Source organism: Rhinolophus ferrumequinum, chromosome 10, assembly GCF_004115265.2.
Source record: "Rhinolophus ferrumequinum isolate MPI-CBG mRhiFer1 chromosome 10, mRhiFer1_v1.p, whole genome shotgun sequence".
Classification (NCBI taxonomy): Eukaryota; Metazoa; Chordata; class Mammalia; order Chiroptera; family Rhinolophidae; genus Rhinolophus; species Rhinolophus ferrumequinum.
In genome coordinates, this window is record NC_046293.1 from 9,512,118 (window position 1) to 9,539,926 (window position 27,809).

At 55.0% G+C, this 27,809-nt stretch overlaps 1 protein-coding gene across 2 annotated transcripts in view; it reads right to left on the minus strand.

Annotated features, from left to right (window-relative positions):
- Window positions 1–6,695: 6,695 nt before the first annotated feature.
- The window catches only part of CYTH4 (cytohesin 4), a 29,669-nt gene continuing 8,555 nt past the window's right edge, over window positions 6,696–27,809 (minus strand). Inside the window, exons 3-13 of one of the 2 annotated variants that reach the window (XM_033116847.1) lie at window positions 26,132–26,196; window positions 24,761–24,827; window positions 23,159–23,277; window positions 21,762–21,842; window positions 20,234–20,346; window positions 18,220–18,368; window positions 12,223–12,334; window positions 10,715–10,791; window positions 10,288–10,359; window positions 9,790–9,944; window positions 6,696–8,481 (exon numbers count right to left, since the gene is read on the minus strand). In XM_033116847.1, the coding sequence (XP_032972738.1) occupies window positions 8,409–8,481; window positions 9,790–9,944; window positions 10,288–10,359; window positions 10,715–10,791; window positions 12,223–12,334; window positions 18,220–18,368; window positions 20,234–20,346; window positions 21,762–21,842; window positions 23,159–23,277; window positions 24,761–24,827; window positions 26,132–26,196 (1,083 nt within the window). In that variant the 3' untranslated portion in view covers window positions 6,696–8,408. The remainder of the gene's footprint in view (window positions 8,482–9,789; window positions 9,945–10,287; window positions 10,360–10,714; window positions 10,792–12,222; window positions 12,335–18,219; window positions 18,369–20,233; window positions 20,347–21,761; window positions 21,843–23,158; window positions 23,278–24,760; window positions 24,828–26,131; window positions 26,197–27,809) is intronic. The other variant, XM_033116848.1, reaches the window with a different exon arrangement.

The window sequence follows — 27,809 nt, forward strand, 5'->3', positions numbered from 1 at the left end:
ACACAGGGGCAAATATGGGTCCATGATGTTAAGGACGTGTTACAAACTTGCCTATGCAGTAGCAAGGCAGAGATGTAACACATAACGCAGATAGGTGTGCTGGGAATAATCTGAAACGTTTATATCAGGTTGAAGAATTCTTGATCTAAGTTTTTTCTTCCTGATCATTGTATTTTCCAGTTTCCTCCAATGAGCATGTTTTATTATTATTATTATTTTTATTGGGGAATATTAGGGAACAGTATGTTTTTCCAGGATGTCAAGTCGTTGTTTTTCAATCTAGTTATGGGGGGCGCAGCTCAGCTCCAACTCAAGTTGTTGTTTTCAATCTAGTTGTGGAGGGCGCAGCTCACTGGCCCATGTGGGATTCGAACCAGTGACTTTGGTGTTGTGAACACCTTGCTCTAACCACTGAGCCAACCGGCTGCCCACTGGCGGCCCAGCTCCAAGCTCAAGCCATTGCTTCTCACTGGTCCATGTGGTAATCGAACCGGTGACTCGGGTGTTATGAGCACCACGCTCCAACTACTGAGCCCTCCCACCGGCAGCTTTGCTCCAAGCTCAGGCCCTTGTTTTTAATCTAGTTGTGGAGGGTGCAGTTCACTGGCCCATGTGGGAATCGAACCAGCAACCTTGTTGTTAAGAGCTCGCGCTCTAACCAACTGAGTCACCCGGCTGCCCCTATTATTTTTTTAATAGGGGACGTTTTATTTTAAAAAATCATTTTCGTCAAAGCTGCATTCTCCCTGGACTCTTATTTATGAAATGCACATCCCTTGGAGGAGGAAGGAAGAGAAGAAAGTTAAGCTGTAGCTTCAAAGGATCAAAGTGACTGTGAAGGCAGGAGTTAGTCCTCCACCTCTGCTGGAAACTGTGGTCCCGTCCCGGGTCCTCCCGGCCTCGACAACTCAATGGAAGCAAGTTGATCAGGTGCCACTTCCTGGCTGTGGGATTCTGGGTAAGTCACAGCCTCATTGACTCTCCACATCCTCTTCTGTTAAATGGGGAGCATTCTGTCTGCCATGTGGTCTGCTGGGAGGACCAGACGAGAAAAGAATGCTTAATAAATGGTGGTGCATTCTGCCTCTGTCTTCCTCATGGAGCCTCTGTGTTGGGTGACCTGGAACGTGTCCCGTAACCTCTGTGAGTCTCAGTTTTCTCATGAAGAAGGGGAAGGGTGATTTTACAGGCATTCCTGGAAGGGGCTAGAGAGCCCCGTGTAGAAGCAGAGAGAGGGGGCTGGGATGGTGAAGGAGGACTTCCTATAGGAGGGGGGCTTCAGGTGGTCCTGGAAGGATGGGGTGGGCAGCCCCTGACACCTGTGGTGGTTCTTTCCAGAGCCCTTGCTCTCAGTCCCGCTTGGAAGACCCCGTCAGAAGTATAACAGTGACAGCTAGTGTCCGGAGAGGGTGGATGGTGGACCAGGCTTGCTGCACTCATGATCAGGCCACACCACACTCCTCTGAGGCAGCACTTGGGGAGACTAGTAAAGGGGAAGTGTTCACTGGAGTTCGGTGATGGGAGAGGCCTGGAGCCCAGTTTACGCTGGATAAAATAGCTGCCTTTTGCTTCTTCAGGATTAAGCAGCCATAGGCCACGTCTGTTCCAGCCTCCAGGGACACCTAGGCTGTCCCCACTTCCTTGCTGGACTCTTGTAGATATGTCCAATCTCTAGGGGGACCATATGTCATGGGGTGCCTGGGGCTGTCCTGGTTTACTCCTATTGTCCCTGCATCCCCTCTAACCCAGCACTCTCAGAAGAGTCCCATTTTGGACGATGACTTTGTGGCCACCTGAAATCTATACAGGTCTCGAGTCAGATGGTCTTTGTTCCATGCTGGCTGAGGCCCTTCTAGCTGGGCCAGGCGCCCCCGTGAGCCTGCGAGCCCTTATCTGTAGAGTGGGGATAATAGTGCCCACCCTGGAGAGTGTTGGAGTTTGGAGGGCAGCATGTTGGCAGAGGTCTGGTCCTAGTTAGTGCCCCACGACTGGCTGCTTTGGCCCTGACCTATTGCTGCTGGGCATGGGGTGGGGGCAGGGGTGTTCAGGTGAAATCTGGAGCACTGGGTCTTTGTGGTCACTTGCTGCTAAGAACTCACAGGAGAATATAAAGAGAGACCTCCATAAATATCACCTTTGGTGGCAAAGGTGGCAGAGGCCTCAACCTGTGGGCTCAAGAGAAGTCAGGTGGGCTTAAGAGGGGCAGGGACTTCTGTGACCCACAGAAGTGTCCTCCTTCTCCTAGGCAGGCCTGAGGTTCAATTAGCCTCCGGGGCTTCTGGGTGAGCTGCCTCCCAGTCTGCGCCATAGAGAGGGGCCTGAGTCCCCTCAGGTCATCCTGTAAACTCTGGGGACCTAGCTGATGGAGAGTCCCTAGTCTCCAACAGTGGGAGCTGCCACCCAAGGCTTTGAGTTGGGGAAATGAGGTCCTGAGACTGTGGGGTACATGGCCCAGAGTCACACAGCCGGGGGTAGGGAAGCTGGGATTCAAACCCAGCTCTGTAGACAGGCCAGGGCCTGGCACTTGTCAATATATCCTCGGGCCAGGACTGGATGACCAAGAGGGAGGCTGAACCCAGGGAGGTGGGGCACAGGGAGAGGGAAATAGGGCAGGAGAGGGAGGGAGGGTCAAGTAGGAAAAGGGGGGAGAAGGTGGAGGAGGAGCAGACGAGAGGGTACAGAGGGGGTGGTGGGGGAAGCCTTGTCCCGAGCCCCGAGCCCCGGGTCCATATCTGACTTCAGAATGAGCTCTCCACCTGGAAGTCCGACAGGCTCCTGCAACTCACTGTGACCCTGTGTATCTCCCACTCCCCCAACACTTACCCACTCACCTGCCCTGCCATCTGCCCTTCACTGGGCTACTGGGGCTGCCGTCACCCTCCTACACAAGCCTTATTCCTGGGGGCCCATCAAGCCTCCTCCCTCTTCCTCTGCCTCATGCCCAAGCTGCTGCTCCTCCAGCGCCTGTCCCTTAGTGCTTCTTCCAGTCCCCTGTGGCCTCTGTGTTTCCTTAATCCATCCCCACAGCCAGAGGGACCACCCACAGACAGCCTCCAGCCCCCCTCTCTCCTGCTGCTAGCCCTTCCCCAGCTCCCGGTGGCACTCAGTTGGCCAGCCTGGTCCCGGTTTCGGTTCAATTCCAAATCCCGCGGTTCCAGTGTCAGGCCCCCTCTATGCCCACTGAACAGTCCACTGCTCCCCAAACACGCCACACTGATGTACTGGGCTCCATGTGTTTCCCTGCACAGTCTCTCATAGCAGGACTGTCCCTCCCACTGCTTGGCAGATGTCCTTCCCTACACCCTGTAGCCCCGCCTCCATTGCCTCTCCTAACGACCCCCCACCCCCACCGCAGGCCCCCTTCCTACACCTCTACTGCAGCCCCCAGTGCTTTGCCCCAGGACGAGGTCATTTCTTCCTCCTCTGTCTGTCCTGCCTCTGGCCTCAGACTCTGATTCATCCCTGTTTCTCCTGGAGCCTGGCACCGGCCTGGAACCCAGCACCACCGGAAGAGCATGTTCTCCCCTAACTTGAGGGCCTGTTGGAGCTGGCTTTTCTCCTGGAGGGAAGTTGGTGGGTTTTAGGCAGAGGAGACTGTGCGTAGGGCTGTCTGGAATAGACTGACCGGGGTGACAATGACACTGCCAGACAGGGAGGGAGACATAGGGTCCTGGCTCAGTGGGGATCCATCTGCTCTGGTGAATGTGGGTCCAGAGAGGGCCAGCCACTTGTCCAAGATCTCACAGCAATTTGGGGCAAGGCCAGGATTTCGACCCAGATGTGTCTCACTAGGAGGCTTTGCTCTTCAGCCATTCTGAGGAGGTCTGGCAGTGTGTGTGTGTGTGTGTGTGTGTGTGTGTTGGGGGGTGATGGTGGCAGGCAGACTGGACTGGCCGGGTCTCTGCTGCCCTTCAGAGGCCAGGCCCTCAGGACACTCAGGGGGCAGTCCTTCTGTCACCGGGAAGGAGGGGCTTGAGGCTGGCAGAGCCCTGGTGGGAAGATGCCTGTCTTAGATTCTTTGATGCTCACACTTTGTGGACCCCTAGGGAATGCCTGAGTCATCGCTGAGCCGGCAAACATATTTAGCTCCTTTCATTGTCCCTAATAAATCAATTTCTCCAGGTCTCTCACACCTGCCGCTAGACGGCTGCCTGCCTGTCCTCCATTTCCTGCCCTTGGCATCCAGGGGCAGGGCCCCACTGCCAGCTCTGGGTTAGCCGGTGTACTGCTGCTCCTCAGGGTTCCCTCCATGGGTTCCCTTTGCCTTCTCCTGCTCCATGCCTGGGCATCCTGTTTGTCCTCCCTCTTTCTGCCATGGTCTCTGTTCAGCAGCCCTGTTACTGGATCTCCAGTCAGAGCTTTATGAAAAGGGGCTCGGTGTCCTCAGAGATGCACGGGATTACAGCATTGTACACACAGCTCAGCTCTTGCCAGGACCCAGCCCCCCTCAAACTTGTGTCCTCTTGGCCCACTGGGGCTAGTTTTGGGGTTCCAAGGGAGTCCAAGAAATACCGTGCCTTGTTACGCATCCTTGTCTTGGCTCCTCCTAGTTCCACTGGCTGAAGAGCCAGGCTTCCACTCTGCTTATCTTTAATGGGCACCTCTTTCAAGAAGCCTTCCCAGATCTTCACCCCCCTAGCCCCATGAATTTTTCCTCCTCTAATGGCTGCAACCTGTTTTGTGTCTCCAAGAAGGCATGTACACATTGTGTAATAATAATAATAATAAAAATAGCTCTTACCATAACCTGAGTAGGTGCTCAACACTGTTCTAAGTATTTTGCATATATTTACTCCCATTAAATGAGGCTCAGAGAGCTTAGGAAATTTGCTTAAGACACAGCCATAGAGTTGGACCTTGAACCCAGGCCCTCGGGTTGGTTCTCACGATTCCCCCTGTGGCCTTTTGCAGCAACAGGCTTTTGTGGCACCTCCTCATTTGCCACGCACCACCCCATACCTGTCTCAGTCCATCCCAGGGCAGGGGCTGTGTTGTACCCATGTCTAAGAACCCCTTGCTCACGGAAGTCCCCGTGAAAGGTTTGTGTCTTGGAGGTCACCTGGCCCAATCCTTCAGGGAGGGAGATCACACCTAGAGAAGGTAAGCCACTAGTTCAGGGCCCCACACCAGGAAGTGAGAGAGCGGGGTATCCTGCCTCCCAGGCTGAACCCAGCACGAAGGTGCAGGGAGGCCCATACTCATCTGTGCCACGATGTCTTTGGGCTGCTCGAGCCTGCAGGTCCTCGTAGGCCCGATGCCTCCCTCTCCAGGCTGCCCAGGCCGAGGCTCTGCTCTGGGCAGGGGCTCCATCCCTTCCAGAGGCCAGGTGTCGTCGGGATCCAGTCCGGTTGCTTTGTGGGAACTTGTCATTCACGTGTGGTGGGCGCCCCCTGCTGCCCAAAGCGAGGAGTGGCAAAATGGTGGGAAAGCGGCAGAGGCCACCCAGGGGAGGGAGGGGCAAGGGGGTCTGGGCCCCCAAGTCAGAGCCTACGCGGGATCCGGATTGTGATGGGGCCTCGCCTGCCTCTCCCCTCACTCCCCCAACCCCACGGCAGCACGACTCTTCCCATAGTTCCCTGTGCCTCCAGACATTTGCACCTGCTGAAGCTGAGGCCCCACGGGCGTTTTCAGATGACTTCAATAATTACTGTGCACCTATTGTGTACTAGGCACTGAGCAGTAACAGTCTGGCCTGCGAGGGTTCACAGTCGTGTGTGTGTGTGTGTGTGTGTGTGTGTCGGGTAACAGACATGAGATGAACTCACTGCAGTCTCAGGTGTGTATTCTTTCCCCAAGCACAGCTCCTCTGAGAAGCCTCCCGGGATTGCCCCTCTACCCCGCCCAGCTCCCACTGGCCCCTGTGCCCCACCCGTGACAGCACAGGTCGGCCTGAGCTGCCATTGCTCTTTCGCACCTGTCTCTCCCACCTGATCTGAGCTCCTTCTGAGGGCAAGGGTTTTGTCTTGATCGTCTGTGGGTCCCTGGCTCTGCGTGTGGAGCTGGAACACGGCGGATGCTCAATAAGCCGGGGCCAAATGAACGAATATATGGATCAGTCCAGGGCCTTGAGGTCTTTACCAGTGACTCACTGGTGGAACCTAAGCAGGGGGCTGGGTTAAGGTACGGGAGCCACCTGGGTGTCCTGCACATCTGGAGAGGGCTGCCTAGAGTCTTAGAATTCAGGACCACCAGAATGCAAGGCCCGTGTGGGCAGGTATTCTGTCTTGTTCCCCCAGTGCCTGGAACACTGGAGGTACTTAATAAATATGGTGGAAAGTACAAATAAATGAAGGTTACTGAATTCAAGCCCCTCCGTAACACCCCAAGTGATCACTGGAGCCAGCCTGTGCTTGCATCCCTTCATAGACAGGGAGCTTATTACCTATCTTTCCAGGCAGCAGCTCTTTCTCTTTAGACAGTGCTGCCTGTTGGGAAGTTCTTTTGCCTTTCTTCAGCCTAGGGAGAACCAGTTCACCCTGCCGCTTATCTGAGGGAGCTCTGTAGCAAATCTAGCCTCCAGGTATGTCTGTCCAGTGTGGGAGCCCCAGTGTCCCGAGGATGAGGGTCCAGAGCCCTCTAAGTGCCCACTTTTCTACGTCTGGCCCTCCTGCCCTCAGCTGGGAAGGCGATGAAGGTGAAGGAGCAGGGTGGAGTCAAAGATGGCAGATGTGGTCACAGAGAGGACAGAGCCCCACTCACAAGGTGGATCATGAGCTTTATTCTCTCTTCTGAGTGATTCCCAAACAGCCACTCGTGCCCAGAAAATCACTGAATCCATCCCCTCTATGATGGGGGAGGAGCTGAGGAATAGAGAGGGGAAGGGAGTGGACTAAGATCACACCGCCAGTTTATGCCTGTGGCAGGAAAGGTCCTTAGACCTCATGAGCCCTAGACCAGGGCTTCTTCCATGACCTCTGGATGTCCCTTAATGGGCCAGTGAGGTAGCAGAGATGGCACATAGCTCCCAGGCTGACATAGGATCTGTGGAAGTCCTAAAGCATCCTGCAAAGCCTCCTCCTGCAGTCCCCCAACCCAGACCCTCTTCAGTGCAATATTATTACCAGGCACTTGCACACTCCCAGGGACAAGGATCTCACCACTCCACAAGGCAGCTACTCCATCCTGACCCTATGGATGGTGTGCATGTGGGGTGGGAGTGGAGGGGAGGGGAGGTTGCCTCTCCTCCCCTGGGGAACGCACCTTACTCCCACTTACCCACTCAGGCTGGTGGTGGGGCAGAGGCAACCCCATATCCTGCTTTCCTTCCAGGGAACTTCCCTCCAGGGGCTCCCCCAGGGCCCCAGTGAGGGGGCGAGAAGTGCTTCTGAGAATTCATGGAATCCTCCTCCAGGCGGGGCCTCCCTGGAGACAGAGCCTCCTGTCAGTGTGCTGGGAAGTCAGCTCAACTGTCTACAGTGCTGCTGCAGAGGGTTTCAGGATGTGAGGATCCAGCTAGGTGCCCCTTACCACCAAGGGACCCCCGCTCAGAGGTCTCGTAGGGAAGCCTTGGCTGAGACTCTGCCTCGAGCTTCTGTGTCCGTCATTGGCTTGGCTGCTGCCTCCAGGCAGCCCTCCTGGTAACCACACCCACAAAGCTCTCTCTGTTTGGCTTCTTGATTGTACCCCGGATGCTGCTTGCGTACGTCTGTCTGGGATGTTCTCTGCCATTTTCTTGAGGTGTCCCACCTGGCCCTTGCCTGCAATGGACATCCTGAGGGTGCAACCCACTCTGCTCTCAGCTCCCCAGCAGCTTTCAGTCGAGTCCCCTCCAGATCAGTAAACAAGTGCAGATATCTCCGGCCAGAAGATCCTTAGGGAAGCCTGGTGCAATCTTGCCCTTCTGCCTGGAGGAAGCAGTCCAACCGCTGGAAGCTGCATTGGGGCTGTGCCTACTGTCACCGGGCAGGATGACGGGGAGCACAGAGCCTGAGGGGCCGAGACATTTCTATCCAAACACCACAGTTTTCCAAAAACCAGAGGGGAAGTCTGACTTGGGCAGAGGGCACACGGCACATTGGAAACGGAGCTCCGGAGCCCCACAGCCCTTCTCACTGTGAGGACTGATGGTATTTCAGAATCAAGGAGACATTCACAGCAGAGGAAACGGAGACCCAGAGAGAGAACAGGAGGCCGGGTTCTGAGGCTGGTTTCTCTTCAGCTGCTTTCCTCAGGCCTTTCCTGGCAGCAGCTGGGTGCCGAGGGGTCTCATTGCTGGCTCTGAGCCCTTGGTGGTTCCCACCCACCCTCCTGAGCTCTGCCTTCCCCCTCTTGTCAACTTGGAGTAAGGGGGGGTGGGTGAGGATGTCTGCAGGCCAGGACAGGGTGCCTTGGGTGGGAGGTGGGTCTCGAGGTACCACAGTCATGGGGTTTCCTGGACGCCCAGCCCCCAGCACCACCTCCCAGAAAGCTCACTGCTTGCTGGCAATCTTCTTCTTCCGAGCAGAGACCAGATCGTAGAACGGGACACGGGTGATGCTGGCTCTGGAAGGAGAGTAGGTGAAAAGGTTTCAGGACTGAGCTGGCCATCAAAGCGGTCTTATCTCTCAGGGCTTGTAACAAGGGTGTGGGTCTCTCAGGGCGGGGTCGGCCTGCCCCACTACAGGAGAAAAAGGCCAGATGACCCCAACCAGGAGCACGTCAGGGTGAGTCCAGCCTTGTTGGTCTAACCCAGAGTCCCACGAATAGGGCTGGGGAAAATGAGACTGACAGCCTGGAGAATTCTGTCCTCAAATGTCCCTGGACCCCTCTTCCAACTCCCATCAGACTCTCAGAAGGAGGTAGAAAGAGCGTGGGCAGAGTCAGCAGACCTGCTTGCTGGGCCTAGCTCTGTCCCTCACTGTCTGTGTGGCCCTGGACAAGGGCCTTCCCTCTCTGGGCCTCAGTTTCCTCATCTGTAAAATGGAGGTGAGAATGGATTCAGCCTGGCAGCCTCATAGGGACGCTGCAAAGCCTGAGGGAAAAGACCCTGCAAGTCCCTGGGACATGGCCCCAGTTCAGAGACTAGCCCTGTGTCCTCCTCTGGCCTACAGGGTGCGCCCTTGCCTGCATCTCCCCACTGGATCAGTCAAGGTTGTCATCCTGTCCCTCACCCAGCTCCCTTTTACTTGTCCTCATTGCCTGTCTTCGTAAAACCAGCCCCTACACCGTGCCTTTCTCACGGGGCTACACCCCTTCTTTATTTACCAGTCTGTGGCTCCCCAGGGCCCCCAGGAGAAACCCAAGCTTGTTGCCATGGCGACCAAGGCCTTGCCATCCTCTGCAGCTTCATCTCCTCCTGCTCAGCCCCCACAGTGCCCTGTCCCTACGCAGCCAGGCCCCTGCGCTGCTTGGCATTGCCTGCCCCCACACTGCCCAGCGGCAGCTACCCAGGACTCCGAGGGGCTGCCACACACCAACTTGCCCTTCCATCTTTGCCTGCATTGGTCCCTCCAGCGGGAAAACCCTTGCCTCCATCTCCACCAGGTCTTTCCAGGGCTAACAAGGATGCCATTCCCGAGCACTTACCAAGTGCCAGGTGCTGGGCAAAGAGCTTTACAAGCCACATCTCGCCCGCTCCTCCCACCAGCCCCATGAAGTTGGTGCCTTACTCCCCTGTGTCCTGGGGCCTGGCACTGTGCCTACACAGAGGAGGTGCTCACAGAACACAGGTGGGAGGGATTTGCATGCCAGAACCAGGAGGGAGATTTCAGAGTTAGCCCCCTTTGCAGACAAGGAAACAAGGCCCTGAGAGAAGCAGGGGCTTCTGGGAGGTGACAGGAAGCCCATCCCCAGCAGCTGGCCACCCCTTACCGGATGGCCTCGATCCATTGGTCCCGCTCCTCGGCACTGGAGGCTGAGATCCGGTAAGACTCGTGCTTGCCCTCCACCACCTTGCCGTCACCGTCTGTTTTGCAGGCTTTTATCTTCTGGCCCCGGCAGCTGGGGTTGTAGAGCTCCAGGCAGAACTGTGGGGAGGTGGCCGGGTGAGAGCAGGGCAGGGATGGGAGGGGAGGGCAGCTGGGGTGGGCTCTCCAGGAGACTCAGAGAGGACTAGGGCAAGAGGACTTGGGCAAGAGCAGAGCTCAGACAAGCAGCGGCACCCACCTGCCCCAGGCCTGCTTCCTGTGAGAGGTGACGGGGCAGGCAAAGGGTCCACGGCCCCAGGAGGGAGACTGAGGCAACCCTGAGCTCCCAGGAAGGTGTGCTGGGCATGCCTAGCCCCCTGGAGAGCCCAGCTGCCCTCTCCTCCCTCCCTGTTTCGGAAATTCTCCCAGCTGCTCCCGCCTCAGGCCCCACCCCGACACCTACTGGCTTCTTGGGGTCATCCACCTTCTGCACTGACAGGTTCTCAAGGGGTATGATTCCCCGCGGCTCCTTGTCCTGCAGGCGAACAGGAGGGAAGTTCAAAATCAGCAAAGAGAGCCTTCAGGCAGAAGATAGGGAGTGAACTTGGGCTCCTCAAACCCAAGAGGAGAGTACCCATCTTCCCAGACTCTGTCCAGCCCTGGAAGGGTAGGGGGAACAGCACGGGAAGAGCCCTGGCTGGGAATTAGGAGACCTGACTTTAAGCCCTGGCTCTGCTTGGCCCTTGGCACAGCCCTTCCTCCTCTCTGTAGCTCAATTTTCCCCATCTGTGAAATGGGGGTGGACTGTGTGATCTTAAAGGGGCCCCCAGCTCTGTGAATTGACCGCTTGGTGGGAGTCTGAAAGGGGGTGGGGGCAGGGGCAGACTCACAGTGGTGAACTCAAAGTAATAGAGGCAGCTGTCGGTCAGGATGAACCAGCGCCGTTTCCACGTCTTCACACGGCCCCCTGCAAGAGGTCAACGGTGGAGTCAGTCAGTCCCAGGCTACTAACACTTCCCTCCACAGAAGAGCAGGGAACTTGGATGCTTCCCCCTGGGCTCCCACCTGAGCCCCCACACAGTTTCCCCCATATCTACCCCCTCCTCACTCAAAAACCTTGGTGACTCCCATCATCCGCAGGCTTCCCTGAGCTGCTTCACCCGACATTCGAGGCTCCCCCGTGATCAGGCCCCAGGACAGTGGCCGTTCCCTGAGTTTTTGTGCCACTTTATCCCTGAGGGTGATCCCATGGCCTGCTCCGTGCCTGGCACTGGGCCAAGCATTTCCTTTTTCGTTTGCCAGGCAATGTTCATGAGGGTTAAAAAAATATTCGTTGTTAACCCCCATGACGCCCTAGGAGGAAGGGACCATTAGCAACCCCATTGTGTAGACGAGGGGACCAAGTCTCTGTTCAAGGTCCTGCAGCAGAGCTGAGATTTGAACCCCAGTGTCCTAGTTCCACAGCCAAGCACTTGGCCATTTTGCTACCCGTTCAGCCCTCCCAGTGATTATGTATTCTGCCCATTTCACAGCTCGGCTGGGACCTGTACACCCTGACATGTTGGAGTGTGTGTGCACGCTGAGGCTGAGCAACCCGACCCCAGCACATGGGTGGAAGGGCTGGGATCTGCAGCTTAGAGTCTCCCCGGGGCTGAGAACAGTCCGTTGGGCAAGAAGGGAGGCCTGGGATGTGGGCATGGAGAGACGGAGGGCCTGCATGCACATCCCAGGCCACGGCCCCTGCTCCAACACAAGGCGAGGCGCTGTCCTCACCTGCCTCTGAAGGCCACTGTGCCTGGTTGGGCTGCCCCTGCTGGGTGGCATCCGGGAGTGTGAGTGGGGGCAGGAGCAAGTGGCTGGGCCCTGCGGTTCCCCTGCCGGATTCTGCAGCCGCAGCCCCCACGACCATGACACCCAGCCACAGCTCCTCTCTGCAAGTCCGAGGCCCTCCCTGCCCACTCGTTGTGTTGAGGGAAAGCTCCCCTGAGCCACATCCTGTCACACTCCCTCCCCCCATCCTTCAGGGACTCCCAATCCTTGGCCCACTAAAATCGGCCTCTTGCTGGCTGTGTGGCCTTCGGCTGGTGTCTCTCTTCTCTTCCGGGAAGAGAGACAGAACTGCAATTGAAGGGTTTGTGGTTCTGTCAGCCTCTTATCCCCACTTCCTGCTCGTCCTTCCCCTCCGCCACTGCCCCTTCATTTCCAGGACAGACAGATGGAGAGATGGGGCAGGAAGATGCTGCACGGGGAGTCAGGACACCTGGGCCGTCCCGACTCCACCCTGAGCCTGCATGTCAACTTGTGTGTGTGTGTGTGTGGTGTGTCCAAGTGTGCGGGCATGGCAATGAGTGTGCACGAGTCTCAGCTGTGCGCCCATGTGCCTGAGTGTGCGTCTTACCCAACTTGAGTAGCCAGCCCTCGCGGTCAGGGTTGAAGAAGGTGTGAGTGAGGTCATTGCCGTCATCCTCAGGAATGGAGAAGGGCTCACTCTTGATGCTGTCGAAGAGGTTCTGCCCCGAGAGAGAAGGAAGGGAAAGGCCTGGCTGTGACGTCCTTTGCAGTCTGGGGCCTGGGCCTGGCCTGACCAGTGTGGCCTCGGAGAGGTCACAGACCTCTGGGCAAACTCTTCCCCCGCCTGTTAGTTCATCGTTGGTCCCTGGCCTCATGGTGAAACCCTACCTGGGTCTCCCAGGTCCACGGTGCTCCTCCGCCCCCACCCTATGTCATGCCTTCCCCTGTGCTCTTGCGGGGCAGAGCCAGGGGGAGCCAGTACCTCAGAGAGATGGTGCCAGCTGCCCCACGCATGGCCCCCACGCTATCAATATTTCAACATCAGTTTGCCGGCTGGGATTGACCTCCCTATATGGGGGAGCTCCTCTAGGGCAGGCCTGGGTGTCATAACCCCGAGGCTTCCCAGGGCCTGGGATAAAGCAGGTTGGCAACTGTTTGCTGACCAAGGGAATGATGGTCCCTTCCCCACCCCATCTGGAATTCCAGCCAATGGCATGGCAGGAAAAAAGCATTGGCTTTGGTGTCAGGCCATCTTGGTCAAAATCTCAGCCCGGTCACTCAATGGCTGTGTCACCCTGGGCATGTCCCTCAACCTCTCTGAGTTGCTGTGTCCTCATCCGATAAATGGAGAGAACAAGGCTGACTGGCCTGGGTTCTGGGGGGAGTAAATGGACTACGCAGGGGTCAGAGCCCCACCTCTCCAAGGCAAGGGAAGGTGATGAGGAGGGAGGAGTACAGCCCCCACCTGCACCCCGACTACCCAGCACTGCTCTTCTGGGTCAGATGAGTGAATCAAAGACAGTTATCCCTGTGTCTGAAGGTGTTGGAGACAAGTACACTTGGCTGGAACCTGTACACCCCCACACATGTTCACCTGTGTGTGTGCGTGTGTGTGTGTGTGTGTGTGTGTGTGTGCATACAAACACACGCGTACTGCAGGGCAAGCAGCTGAGGTCAGGGCCTCCCTAGGCAACGCCCAGGGGGAAGGGGTCTCCTTGTCGCTTAGATGCAGTAGCAAAACTTGCAGGTGCATCCTGGGACGGGGGGCACACAGAGGAGCTACCGGAAGTTGGGATTGGTTACCAGAATAGAGGCCTGGCCAAAGGAGGGACTCAGGGTAGAATGCTGACCTTGGCTGGCAAGGGCAAAGACCTGTTCTGGGTGGGTTCTGATTTTGGGCATGGGGAGTTCCCAGAAAGCAGATTTCATGGAGGACTTTCTAGCAGTTAGCGCTGCTGAAATATGGAAGGAGCAACCTTGGAGGGTAATGAGTGCCTTGTCACTGGAGGTATGCAAGCCAGAGCTGAGACTTTCCTGTGGGCGAGTTGTGGATGTTGGCGATGGATCACCCCTGTGTGTTTTGAACCCTCTGGGGCACCGTGTTCCATGAAAACCATTCCAAATTGTCTATGTCTGTTTATTAAAATCAGATACAATACTAGGTCTCCATCCTTAAGATAATTAAATAATTTCCTTTTGTTGCATTTGTGTGTGCTGCTGTTCAGAAGGTTTCTTCAAAATTTTAATTGAAAAATTTCACAAGTACTGTTTGATTCCCCAAAAGTTTTAGAAATAGCGTGCTGGTTTTGAAAGGTCTTTTCTGACCTGAGAGCTAGGGCGGGGTTGGGGGGTGCGGGAAGGGAGGGCGGAAGCAGGTTTTCCTGGTCTTGACAGAGGTGTCTCCGATCATGGACTTCAGAGTCCCTGGGCTCAGCCTGGGGACTGAGGTGGGTGGGTGTAGGGAAGATCAGGAACCTCTTGCTGTTTTTGGAGCCCCTGCACCCCCAAGAGCAGCCAGGAAGCCCCTCCCGCCCAGGTCCAGCCTGGCCCTGGGAATTCCCAAGTGGCACAGGCTGGTTAAACAAAGGCCTGCAGCAGGAAAGCCTTGTCAGCAAAGCTGTCAACACAGACAAATATTTGGAAGGCCCAAGGAAGCAGGCGGGAGAGCAGCCGGCAGCCTCTACAGCACCCACAGGAGGCCCGGCAGCTTCTGAGTGCGCCATATCAGCCTACACATTCTGCCCCCACAAAGAAAACAGCTCAGCTCACCCACATTTCCTGTACTTTGTAAACACCGCCCCTGCTCTGTAAGAAAACACCCCTGCACTCGCCACCACCAAACCACTGGGCCAGGCTGTCTTCTCTTGTCTGGGTAGATGTAATCAGACAGACAAACGGCCACCTTCTGGTGGTTCTACTGGCCTCGCATCTGTCCCTGCCCACCTTTTCAGTTTTCCTCTGGGGAATCACCCCCCCTACACACACACACACACACACACACAACACACACTCTGTGTCCAGGTTGCTCAGGGGGCTTGACACCTACTGCCCCACACCCCCAGGCTCCAGGGTGGGGTATGAGTGACTCTCATCTAACTAATCAGAGCATTTCATCCTGCCATCCACAGTGACTGGTTCCGAGAAGGACATGTCACCCAAGCCATCCAATAAGCCTTCATTCTGGGACTTTAGTTTAAACTGCTAAGCAAGAGGGAAGCCTGGAGCAGTCTGGGTCATCTCTGCCACAACCTGGGGAGAGCCTGTTGGAGAGGAAAGCTGAGATACAGGACTGGGTTTCTGAGGGCTGAGACCAGACTGAGTCCAGACCTCCCCGAGCCCTGGATCCAGCCAAACCTGAAGCCAACTGATCTGAAGTCAAATCGATCCCTGATCTTTTCTGCTACATGAGCTGAGATTCCTCTTGCCAGGGAGAAACTGTCAGCAGGGACACACGGCGAAGTCCTCTGTCGCTAAATTGTGCCTCTGGTCTCTGAAGAGGGAAGGGTGCTGGAGTAAGGACAGACATGGGTTCGAATCCGAACTCCTCACAAACTATGAGGCCCCCTGACCAGTGACCCCTCTTGAAGCTGTTTCCTTCACTGTCAACTAGGGATGGTACCTGCAGCCTAAAGTTGTGGGGAGGACTTCATGGATACATGAAGAACCTCGACTGAGCTCAGATTTGGTCAGTTCTGGTGGAGTCATCTGGGCAAGGACCCAGGAGGTCCGGGGCTGCCAATAGCAGAAGATACCCTGAACTGGAAGACTGTTGTCTTGCCCGGGCCTCAGTTTCTCCACCTGTAACCTCAGAGGGTGGAGAGCCCTCCTTCTTCCCCTCCTCCCCCCAGCTCCCTCTCAAGGTGAGTGACTCCTCTCAGTATTTCTCTGGTGCCTGCCAAGTGCCAGAACTTGAAGTGCATTAGCTCTGCTTCTCAGAAGAACATCATGAAGTCAGTGTCATCAGCCCACTTTGCAGATGAAGAAACTGAGGCTCACACTCAGGATCACACAGCCATCAGGGCAGAGCTGGGATTTGATCTCTTGTCCTCTGAGTCCACACCCCTTACTTTTGCCCTGAGTCTCTTAGGCACTTTGTCCCGTCCCCATCACGATGGCCAGAGCAAGACCTGCTCAATCCACCTGTCCCTCATTCCCACCGCGCCCCTCTCCAAAGCCTTTCCAGATGCGCACTCTCATGGTCTGTGAGACCTTGGGGTGACCTCTCTTTACGTAATGTATCTGCGTCAGTTTAATTTCCTAAGTCAGGCCACTTGAAAGCATTACGTGTCCTGGGCAGGGCCCAAGCTGCAGTTGCTTCATGGAGAATCCTTTTGCAAAGTGGCAAACTTTGAATATCTGAAGCTGCCTAAAACCACGTCCTTGCTTTACATATGGGGAAAATGAGGCCCAGAGAGAAGGTGAGAAGATGTCCCCCACCCCCACCACACCCTTCCTTAATCCACAGCAGCTACTTGCAAAAGCCTTGAACAGCAAGGCACAGGCCTGTGTGGTTCCCTTTGGGCCCTGGGAAGCTTCTGGATTAATTAGCCCCCTCCAACTACACTAGGCACTTTGCTAAAGACCTTACCTTTCTACACTAATCCCGTGAGCTGGGAGCTCAGAAGGTCAAGCCACTTACCTAATGTCACACAACCATAAAGTGGGGGAGCCAGGATTTGGATGTGGCTGTGAGACCAGCGCTCTGTTCTTTTCCCCACTGGGTCCCTGCCTCTCTTGGACGCCAAGGAGAATAATAAACCCTTCCCAGCCCTCCCAGGCAGAGCTTGAAGCTAAATTGAGATAATAGACCTGAAAGCCCTTTGAGGAGAAAGTCACAAGCTCTATACAAATGCAGCCTATTGTTGTCAACAAAAGGCTTAAATTGGGAAAAATATCCAAGGAGGGAGATGTTGAAGGCTCTTTGGAGGCTGAAGCAATAATGTGGCACCTGGGAGATCTGGCAGGACTGGTGTTGGCTTATCATTAACTCATTAACTGCCAGACAAGGTGAGCCCAGCTTCCTGCCAAGAGTACCACAATGATATGAGTCACCAATTCTCAAGTGCTTTTTGTGTTTCAGCCATTTTACTAAGTGCCAGGGTTTTAAAATGATCACTAATTATTTAATAGTGACATAAGCCGCCATTTAGAGCCTGTGCTACGTACCTGGCACGGGCTATGCCCTTTACATTAAAAGAAATTACTACTCATAGCAGCTCTATGACCCAGGCATTAGCCCCATTGTCCTGGTTGAGGGAATGGTGGCTTCCAGAGGGTGAGTCAGGACCCAAGGTCACCCAGAGGGCAAATGGGGGTGGGGACGCAGAGATTTCACCTGAGCTCCCCACCACGATCAATTTTCTCTTCTGGGGACAAAGGAGGGTGGTGGGCGAAGGGGGCCCTTCTCAAACGAGGAGGGGACACAAGAATCATTCCAGACCTAGGCTCCCCCCGACTTCTGTAACAGGAGGTACTTGGGGTGCTAAGCTGGGATAGTGGGGTTCACACTCTCTCCTTCCTGCGGGGCTCTGACCTGGAGAGGACTGAAGCCTTATGGAGTTCTGGAGCATCTCTGATCCTAGAAATGAACTGTCAATTCATTTTTGCTGAGCCAGGCTCTGAATCTCACTCCTGTGTTTACAGAACCGCTCCTGACTCCCTGTTGTCCATAGGAAACAAACTCCTGAGGCTGTGGTTCGAAGCCCTGGACACTCTGGCCCCACCTTTCCACCCATCACTGTCCACACGCTCCCACACCCCAGCCAGGCACTCTGGATGCCCCGCCCCTCCCCAATCATGCCAGGCCTGGGTTCTGGTCAACTCTTCTTTCTGGAATGTCCTTTCCCTGCTTCTCCTCTGGGGAAACTCCCATTCAACCGTCAAGGCCCAGTTCAAAAGTGACCTCCTCTGTGGAGTCTTCTAAGCTGGCACCTTTCCCCTGTCCCCAAGATAGTGACCGTATTGTCCTCTGTGTGTCCATAGCTGTGTTCCCATAGTTAGCGTCGCATGAATCACCCAGGGTTGTAATTCACTTGTGTATCATCTTTCCACCAGACCCTGAACTTGGCCTGGGTAGGGTGATTCATCCCTGGATGCCCCATGGCAGGCAGAGGGCCTGGTGCAGTGTGGCAGGGGTGGGGGCTGTTAGATGAAGAGACGGGGGGCCTGGGTTTTGCTCAGCTCTCAAGCTGCCATGCAACCTGCTGGAAGACTTCAGTTCCTTCTTTGTGAAGGAGGGAGGGGTTTGGGCACAGTGTGTGAGGGTTTTTAGCTCTGACACATTGAGACTCTAAGAATCTGGGATTCTAAGAAATAGTTTTGGGTTGCACCCTTTCTGGAAGGTGTGAATGAAGGGTGCCCAGGCTCCCATAGCTTCAAACCTGGCAGGACCTCCTGGGTGGTCTATCTCTGGCCATCATTCTGAAGATGGGGGCCACTTAGGAAGAGCCACCTCAGGCCCAACTTTTGTGGTCGTCCATCTCAGGACAGTCACCAACCTGGATGGTCTATGTCAGAGGAGCCCAGCCCCCTTGGGCTGTCAATCTAAGGCAGGCCCCGCCCATATGCTTGAGGACTGGGCTGAGTCCGGCTGCGCCTCTCTTACCCTCAGCTGCTCCTCTGGCAGGTCACTACCGTCATTGATGCCGCGGTTCATGGACACAAAGCGCTCGAAGGGGGGCTTGTCCCGGACGTTGGGGTTGTGGAGGCTGGTGTTGAGCATGATGATGGAGAAGGACAAGACGTAGCAGGTGTCTGTGGGTTGGGACAGCAGGTCAGAGTCCTGGCCCTGGTTGTTCTCCCCTCCTCTGTCCTGACCCCTTCTAGGGATTGAAGGTCAGCCATTCAAGGCCCAGAGGTCCACCGTGTCCTCCTGTCTTGGCATTTGAGGCCTGGCCTCACCTCCCACTCTCACTGGCCTTCTTGCTTCCAAGAAAATCCAGCTGTCATGTTCCAAGCCCCTCTGTGCCTTCCTACCCCTGCACTTTTGCTCTTGCTGCCCCCTGCCAGGCATGCTTCCTCTTCCCTTTTCTAGCCATTCACACCCTCTTTTAGCTCCAGCGTTAGCTCTCCTCCCCGAGGAGCCCTTTCAGCCCCTCTGCCCACTCTGTTCTCTGCCTCCTTGGATCTCAGAGAGCACTTATTGTTGGCACCACTGTGCAGGGCTTAGTCACGTGCTGCTTGGTAATCTGGCTGACATTGTGGGGCTTCTGGAGCCAGAGTGACTGTCCCGTGACTCAGATGTTCAGGTACAAGGCAGTGAGCCGGGGCGGCGCCTTGGCGAGGGAGGAGACTACTACTCTGTGGTGTATGTCCAGAGCCAGGGAAGTCCAGCTAATGTCCCCAGCTCTCTGATTGACCTTGGGAAAGTCCCTGACCTCTCTGAGCCTCAGCTTCCCCATCTGTGACGTTCGGAGCTTTAACTTTGAAGTAGCTTTATGTTCTAAACCATCAGTGATTCTACCTCTGATAACAGTGGCACCTAACATTGTTGTTGCTTGCCCTGTGCTAAGCTCTTCCCATCTCCATGACAACCCAGTGAGGAAGGTACTGTTACCACCCCCGTTTTACAGATGAGGAAACTGCAGCACAAGGACATTAAGTAACATGCCCAAGATTACAGAATTAAGAAGTAGTTGGACTATGATTCAAATCTGGTGCTTTAAAATTCCTTCCTTTCTACAAATATTTGAGTACCTACTAAGTGCTGAGGGCTGGGGATTCACTGGTGAATAACTGATATGGTTCTGTCCTTGTGGGACAGTTAGACTTGTGGAGCTGGCAGATAATAAAACAAGCAACCACTGAAATCGTATATACCTACAAGCCGGGGCAGATGCTCTGTAGGACACACAGCCAGGAAGTATTGTGTCTGTGGACAAGTCACTTCACCTCTCTGAATCTGTATTCTATGCAGGATGAGAATTCTGAGAATACTAGCGACATCGCAGTGTGGCTGTGAGGATTAAATGACTTTGCATGAGTAAAGCACTTAGCACAGGGGAGTACTCAGTAAATAAAATTGGTTGTTGTTGCTATGGTAACTTCAGATCCAGAGAAGAGGCCAGGACAAATCTGCTATGATGGCTTCTTATCTACCCTGTATGGGAGAGTATGGAGGACTGACCTTTGTTGATGTCCTTCTATGCTCCTTTGCTCCCTGTGTTCTGCCCAGGCTGTTTCGTGCTTCTGGATCTTTGCTTGAACTAGAACTCCTGCCCCAAAGGCCCTTTTACCCCTTGACCTCCTGGAGAACTCCTATTGATTCTTCAGAACCCCACTCAGACCCCACTGCCTCTGGGAAGCCATCCCGGACATGCTGACTCCCTCATCCTTGCCCTCAGGCAGGTGTGTTGTTGCCCTAACCCCCTGTGCCATTATTTCCTGCCTTCTCTTCCAAGGATCATGTCCTAAGCATCTTTGCCCAACAAACAAACACCCAGCAGAGGGCCTGGCACAGAGTTGTTGCTCAATGAGGGCTCGTGAAATGATCTGGGCTCCCAGGGTCTGCTTGAAGGCAGGCAGAGGGGGCGTGGTGGCCATGGTGCTTTGGGAAGCAGACCTGTGGCTGGCAACGCTGGAGGGGTTCCGGAGCCCCGGGTCCCACCCCATACTGGCACCTGTGGACTGGAAGACGCCTGGGTTGCAGAGGCAGTATCGAGTGGCAAAGGTCTCCATCATCCGGTCGATCTTCTGGGCTTCACCGGGCAGCCGGAAACTCCACAGGAACTGCCTGGGGGAGGGGCAGGGCCATGGGCAGCGAGGTTGGTGGGTCCCTCAGGGGGACCCTGGACAAGATGCTCTGCTTCTACACTCTTGGTTTCTTTATCCTGGAAATGGGTGAGTCTGCACCTGCCATCTAGGTTCATGGCGGGGAGTAAGTGGGATTTGTCCTGATGAACATGCAGAAGGTTTCCAAGAAATGCCTCCCCTTTGTTCCAGAATAGGGGAGTGAGTGTGCGCTCCCCTCTACCCATCTGAGTCCTAGCACCTTTTGTGGCCCAGCACCTCAGCCCATGATGGAGCGTCTGCCTGCGCCAGGTTCTGAAGCTCCCCCTGCCTGGCCATCGGCCCAATGACCTGACTATGGGACCCGGGCAGAGTGCCTTCTCCTGGATGCGACTCCTTTTCTTGGAACCTAAACTTCCAGCTCTGGAGGTTGATGATTTCCACAGCTTTAAATTCCTCCCCCTGAGGGCGAGGGCTGCGCCTATTCCTCTCACATCTCTTGCTGGGCCTCTCATAGGCCTGGGAACCCAGGAACTGCTCTGTAAAAGGCTTCTTGAATAAATGAATGAATGAATGAATGAATGAATGAATGAATATTGAGGACTACCCCTTTCCCTCAAAAAGCATGGTAGTTGGAAGGAAGGCCACATTGCCTGGATGGTGGTGGCTTGTTCCTTTTCTGCCTTGAAAACTCCTATTCACCCTTCAAAGCCTAGCTCAAATGCACCCTCTTGGGAGCCAATTTTCCAGGCATTAAGCAGCAGCAAGACTTTCTAAACCCTTACTATGGGCCAATTCTAAGCATTTTCTTGTTTAGTCCTCACAACTGTATGAGGTTGGTACTACTATCCCCATTTTACAGATGAAGAAACTGTGGCACAAAGAGGTTTTTGCAACTTGCCCAAGGTCACACAGGGGGTAAATGGCAGAGCTGGGATATGAACTGGGCAGCCTGGCTGCAAAGTGTGTGCTCCTGACTGATATACTGTCATGCTTCTTGTAGTGATAAAAATCAGAGTAGGAACGATACTCTCTTAATTAGAAAATAATAAGTAATAATAATGCAATACATACCAAGCTGTATTAATAAAATTAAACCAGCACTATTCCGGCAGTAATAGTAGTCATAATGGTTACCATGATTAAATATTGTTATAACAATGCTATAATGAAATAATACCAGTGATATTAGCAGCAGTAATGAGACGCGCTGTTCCAGGCTGTCCACGGCTGTCATCTCACCCAGCCTCTGCTGTATGAGGCAGGTACTGTCATTCATTCATTTTTGCTCCTCATTCATTCATTTTTGCTCCTGGCTCTTTGTGTTATTAGCCATGTGGCTCGTGATTCCCCGACCCCCAACCCCCTCCCCATCTGTGCCACCCTCCAGGGCTGGGCCCTGTCCCCTGGACCACTCACCTGAGGGCCTGGACAAGGTTGAGATTGGCGAACTCGTGGCAGTCCACAAAAGCCTGGAGGACCTGCAGATTGAGGGGGTCCCTGCGGAGGGGGAGAAGGGAGGCTGGGATCCACTGGGGAACTTTACGGTACCCACTTCCCGGGGGGGTTGATGCGGGGGAGGGAGAGGAGGGCAGAGATGGCCTCCTTCTGGGTCCAGCCACTGTTTGCTCTGCTCACGTCAGTCTGACTCCACATTGCCCCCTCACCCGCGTGCACACCCGTGTCCTCCCACATACGAGCAGACCCCTGCCACTGCCCCAGCTCACCAGCACTGCTCTCATCTCACCCAGGAGGGGAATCTGGCTTTGGAGTGGCTTGTTCTGAGTCAAATCCTTCCTTTGTCACTGCCTGCTTGGGTGACCCCACTCAAGCCTCTGGACTTTCCCAAACCACAGTGTCCTCATCTAAAATGGAGACAACTACGCCTCACTCCCTTTCCTCTCTCTTCCCAGATCTTCAGTCAGGAATTGCTGCCCTTCTTGTCACCTGTGTCCCCTGCTTGCTCAGGAGAAGGCATGTATCCTCTGGGGAGGCTGGGAGAAGGGTTGCTGGCTCGCTGATTCAGTTCCACTCTGTCCCTTACAGGCCACCCCCCTCAACCCAGCAGCCAGAGGGGTCCGCTCAGACCATCCTCTGCCCAGACCCCTCCCATAGACCCCCACCTTGTCACCTACTGCTTCCTCCTTCCTTCCCTCACTCTCTTCCAGTCTCACCAGCCTGCTGTTCCTCCAGCATTCTTCTGCCCTGAGTCCTTTGCACATACTGTTCCCTCTGCGTGGAATGCTCTTCCCCTGGATACCTACACTGCTCTCCTCCTTTAAGTTTCAGTCAGACATCACCTTCTCTGTGAGACCCTTCCCACACACACTGAAATCACAGCCCTCGGCCCGTGGTTCCCAGCACTTCTCACCTCCCTTCCCTGCTTGCTTTGTGTGCCGAAGCATTTAAAATTTTCTAACATGTCTTACCTGTTTGGGGGTCTGTCTTCCCTATTAGAATGTACCTCCCAGAGGGCAGTTTTGTCTGTTTTAATCACTGGTATGCATACAGAGCTTACAACAGTGCCTGGCATAGAGTAGATACTAACAAATATCCATTTGTTGAATAAAGGAAGAAAGGAAGGAAGGAAGGGAGGAAGGAAGAAAGGAAGGGAGAGAGGAAGGAAGGAAGAGAAGAAGGAAAGAAGGAAAGTTTTGATTCCGAATCTGGAGGGGAGTGATCAGTAGCCCCCTCAAGCCCCAGGAATTATGACTTTTCTAACACAATTCACCCTCTCACTCCCCGGCACACACACACACACACACACACATGTGCACACCCTCATTCCCTGCCTCCCTAAGGCCTTGCTCCCTTACCTCTCCCCCAAGTAGGTGCCAATAGCCGTCTTGTTGAGGCCCTCGCCCTTGTACAGGAACCGGGCAATGTCCTGGGCATCCGGGGTCAGCAGCTGGTGCTCGGTGAGATACTGGATGCCCTGGAGGTGGTACACAAAGCCCTGAGGACTGGCATTCTGGCACTGGCACAGTCCGTTCTAGGAAGCTGTGGCCCTCCTTAACAGAAGCTGCCTTTGTAAGGTGGTGAGTTCCCCATCTCTGGAGGCGTGCAAAGAGAGATGGGGTTCCTGGAATGAACCAGATTCATGCCAGGTTCTCCCCTGGGTCCCTTTCATTCTGACGCTCTTTGATTATATGCTTCAATGATTCCATGAATTTATAATTTTAAGATTCAATGATTTAGCCATTCCTTTTGTCCCCTTAAAGTTCACATTATTTAAAAAGAGTGTTTCATTTTTGTCTCACAAGTAATCTATGTCCATTGTATAAAAATTAGGAAAAAACCCCAGCTAAATCAAAAGGAGAGGAAATTGCCTAAGTTCTATCACTCGGAGGTAGGCAGTTGCCATGGTGGTGACTTTCTTCCCCTTTCCATATGAACGTGGGAACATGCCACGTCCACCACGTTGGAACCTGCTTTTCTGATTTGACAGCATCCCAAACATCTCCTCCCAAGACCCAGGCACTCGGAGTCTGTCATCCTAATTTTAGGAGTTTCAGGGGTTGGCGTCTGGTTTTCTGTGATGGTTCCTTCATGTCCCTGCTCCTTTTGGAGAAGGAGCTTCTGGAAGATGGGAGGCAATTTGTGGGGGATTCTGAGTGACAGGCAGAGGGCCCTGGGGACCCCTCAGTGGCCCCTCCCCGGTGCTTGGGTGGGAGTGTGAGTTAGTGTGCATATGTGTGTGTGTGTGGTCCCGGCGGATGGGGGCAGGGGTCTGATTGCTGCAGCTGTGGGAGGTGAATGGGTGTGTGACACTGTGGGCCTGTGACAGGGAAGGGAGGCCGCCTTCCAAGCCAGAGCTGTAAGTTTCCAGGGCCCGTTGGCTGCCCTGCCCCACCTTCTTTGTATGTCAGTTTGTGGCTTCCTCCTGCCTCGGTTCCTGCAGGAAAGGACCGGACCCCACAGCCACCTAGCAGGATGAGGGGTGAGGGCTGGGGCTGTTCTGAGGCCCGTGGGGGAGGTGTTGGGGTGGGGAGAGCAGCAGCTAAGCTCTCAGGGCTCTGTGCTGGCACCCCAGGTCTGCCCCTCACCAGCCAAGTGGCTGGAAGACACTTCTGGAGACTGCGCCCCAGAATCTAAGGGCCCCGCTGTCCAATGCCCTATTCACAGAGGAGGAAACAGAGGCCTAGTGCCAAAGGACTCCAAGTCCACGGACATCATAGACTCTATTCCATCCTCCTGGCTCCCACCTCATGCCTGAGGCTGCTGTGCTGTGTGTGACAGAAGCCCCAGCCGTGACCTGCCGTGGGGCACTGAACAAGATGCTGAGCCCTGCTGGGTCTCAGTTTCCTCATCTGTAGGGTGGGTTATTGTGCGCGTTGAGGGAAATGAGAGAACATTGTGAAGAGGTCCGGCGTGCAGCAACTCCGACCCCATGACCCAGCCCTCCCAAAACTGCCTACCTTCATGGGGTCCATGTTGAACTTCTTGCGCCCAATGCATTGCTCCTTCTCCTTCTGGGCTGCCCGGCTGTGGAGATGAAGAAGTCAGTGTGGGCTGCCCCAGGACCCCAGGGCACCCCCGCTCCGATACCCAAGGACCCTTGAGGACCTTGAGAACACCCCTCAGCTAGAGCCAGTATTCCCTAGGGGCCTCCAAGAGGGGGCCCCAAGCCCCGTGTTGGAATCACCTCTGAGAGTATGAGAAATGCAGGATCTGGACCCTCTCAGAGCTACCGCACCAGATTCTTCCAATGGGCCCAGCACCATGGCCTTGGGAGCCCAGAGTTATGCCAGAAGGAGCATTTAGAGGGGCTTTGTGCTTGGAAGGTGGGCAAGAAATCGGGGAAGCTGGGGGTGAGAGCACAAGTTCTGGAGCCAGCCACCTGGTGCAAATCCCACTCCACTGTTTTCTGGCTCAGCCACTTAGGGCAAGTCATTTCATCTATCTGGAACTCAGTTTTCTAGCCTGTAAAATGGGGTGACATTGCCACCTGTCTCCCAGCTTTGTTGGGAGGTAAAAGCGCTGAAAATAGCTGGTGGTAGGTGCTCTGGCAATGTTTCATTGTTGTAATTGGGGCCTGACCAGGGACTCTGGAGGCAGGGCCATGTAGGAGTGGGTGTAGATGTGCCCGTGTGCATTTGTGGGTCGGGGAAGGGAGCTAAACAAGTGGAGGAGATCAGAGGCAACAGGGAACTAAGGGATGGCAGGGGCAGGGTGGGGATTTCCTGGGACACTGGATGTAGGAATCTGTCCAGGGTCCTAGGGGATTAATGTAGGGACCAACCTTCTCATCTCACAAGTGGAGAAACTGAGGCCCAGAGAGGGGTGGGACCAGCCCTGGGTCACAGAGCCCATGGGAGTCTTCCTATAGAAGGGGGGGATGAATGACACCATGTGGGTGGGGTGACGTGGACCAGCTTCCGTCCTGCCACGGGCCGGGCTCCTGTCCCCCTGAGACCCTTGGCTTCTCTGTTCTCATCCTTGGGGCTGAGTTTTCCTCCTCCCTGGCCCATCCCAGGATGTTCCGGGGATGGGCAGGCATTGGCCAGGGGCTGGGTCAGGGTAGTTTGAAAGGGGCTTTGGGTGGAGGTGAGAGGATGGGGCTGTTTCTCAAGAGAGGGAGCTGTCTGGAAACAAGGGCCAGACCGCTGGGCTGGAGTCTCGGGGTCGTCCTGTTTCTATCTCACCCCGCTGCCTCCTCCTCTTGGAGGGCCTGATCCCTGATTTTACCAGGGCCCAGCCTAGGCATGTCCTCTGCTGATTCATAATGTGTGACACCCTTAGGAAGCCACCATGGCAGCCGTCCAGGGTCTCCTGGCCAGGCCCCTCACCTCTCCTCTGTGGTCTCGAAGCAGTCGATTTGCGCAAACACGTCTGCAATCTCGTCCTTCAGCTTCTGTGGGGTGGTGGGGGTGGGGAGGACATGACAGGGAGGGAGGGTCAGGAGGCAGAGGCCAGGACAGAAGGGGTTTCAGGGCCCTTCCCCACAACCACTCCCACTCTTGGTCATGACTCCCACACGGCCCTGTCTGGACAGATCCCCTCCCCAGTTGTCTCATATCCTGAAAATCCCTGGCCCAACTATTGCCTCTATCTGTACCCTTTCTTCCAGCATCTCCTGACTTGGAGTGGGCAGCTCCCAAGTACCCACCCTTTGCCCCACTGTGTTTCTGGCCTTCCCCGTCTCTCCTCTCTGAAGCTGTAAAGTCTCCTGCCCACTAGCCAAGCCCACCCATCAAGCCCTCCTCCACCCAGCTGCCATCTTTCTGGAGCACACTTGGTACCTGCCCTGCCTGTGCCCAAACTCCTTCCACGGCTCCCACTACCCTCCCTCTTTTCCCCCCAGTTTAGGAGGCACAGATTCTGGCCCTGTGACCAGGCCTGAGCTCCTCGCCAGCTTCCCTCCATCCATCTGTTTACTCTGTCACTCACTTGCCCCTGACTCAGTGCCCCCTGTGTGCCAAGTACTGTGGGTGCACCAGGTACTCTTCTCAGGGACTTTGCAATCACAGTGGAACTTACAGAAGAGGACATTGAGGCACAGAGCGGTGAAGTGACGTGTCTAAGGTCTGACTCTAAGTCTCTGCTTTCCCCCACTCTGCCAACTGCCACCACTGGGCAGATGGGCAAGGGGGCAGCTCTTCCAGCATCCCCTTGCAGGGCAGCATGAGCGTTGGCAAGAACCCCCAAAAGGCACCCAACCCTCCCTTACCTCCTCCGAGATCTGTGGGATGGGTGGTCCCAGGGGCTTGTCCTGGGACCCAGGGAGAGCATGGGTCCTGGAGCCTATATCTGAGCCCAGTCAGCTCCTGTCCATGTGTTCTTGGCCGAGCCACTGAAAATGGGCACTCATTCTCAAGTGCTAATTGAGTACCTACTATGTGTTGATTATTGGGCTGCAGATACAGTGGTGGGCAAGACAGACCCAAGCTCTGCTTACATGGAGCTCACAATTTGTTGGGACTGGGATCGTGGTGGTCATGGGGAAATGAAATGTCTGTGCAGAAAATGACCACAGTAATGATAGGCACTCAATTAAATACTTGCTGAGTGAATGTTGTGGTTCTCTCATCCTTCCCTGCAATCTTAGGTGGACATGTGTCGGGGTGGGGTGGGGTGGGATCCCAACAGCTGTAGCCAGCATGGTCAGGGCAGCCTCTAGGAGGAGGTAGCATTTGAGATGAGAATGAAATAATGAGAGGGGCATAACGAGAGCTTGAGAGAGTCCCGGGCAGAGGGTGCAAAGGCCCAGGGGCAGGACTGAGCATGGCACATTCTAGGCTGCTGAGAATCAGATGTGCCACGTCTGAAAAGCTGGTAAACCGGCAAGTGCTGGGCACATGTTGGTGTTATGTTGATCAAATGGTCTCCATTTTAGGGGGGATGAAGCTGAGGCCCAGCATGGGGATGAGAGTGGATTGAGGGCACCCAGGTGGGAGTAGAACCTACCACTGGATGAGGTGTATAGAGCGTCCTATGGGCTCTGCACACAGGAGGGCTTTGATCCAT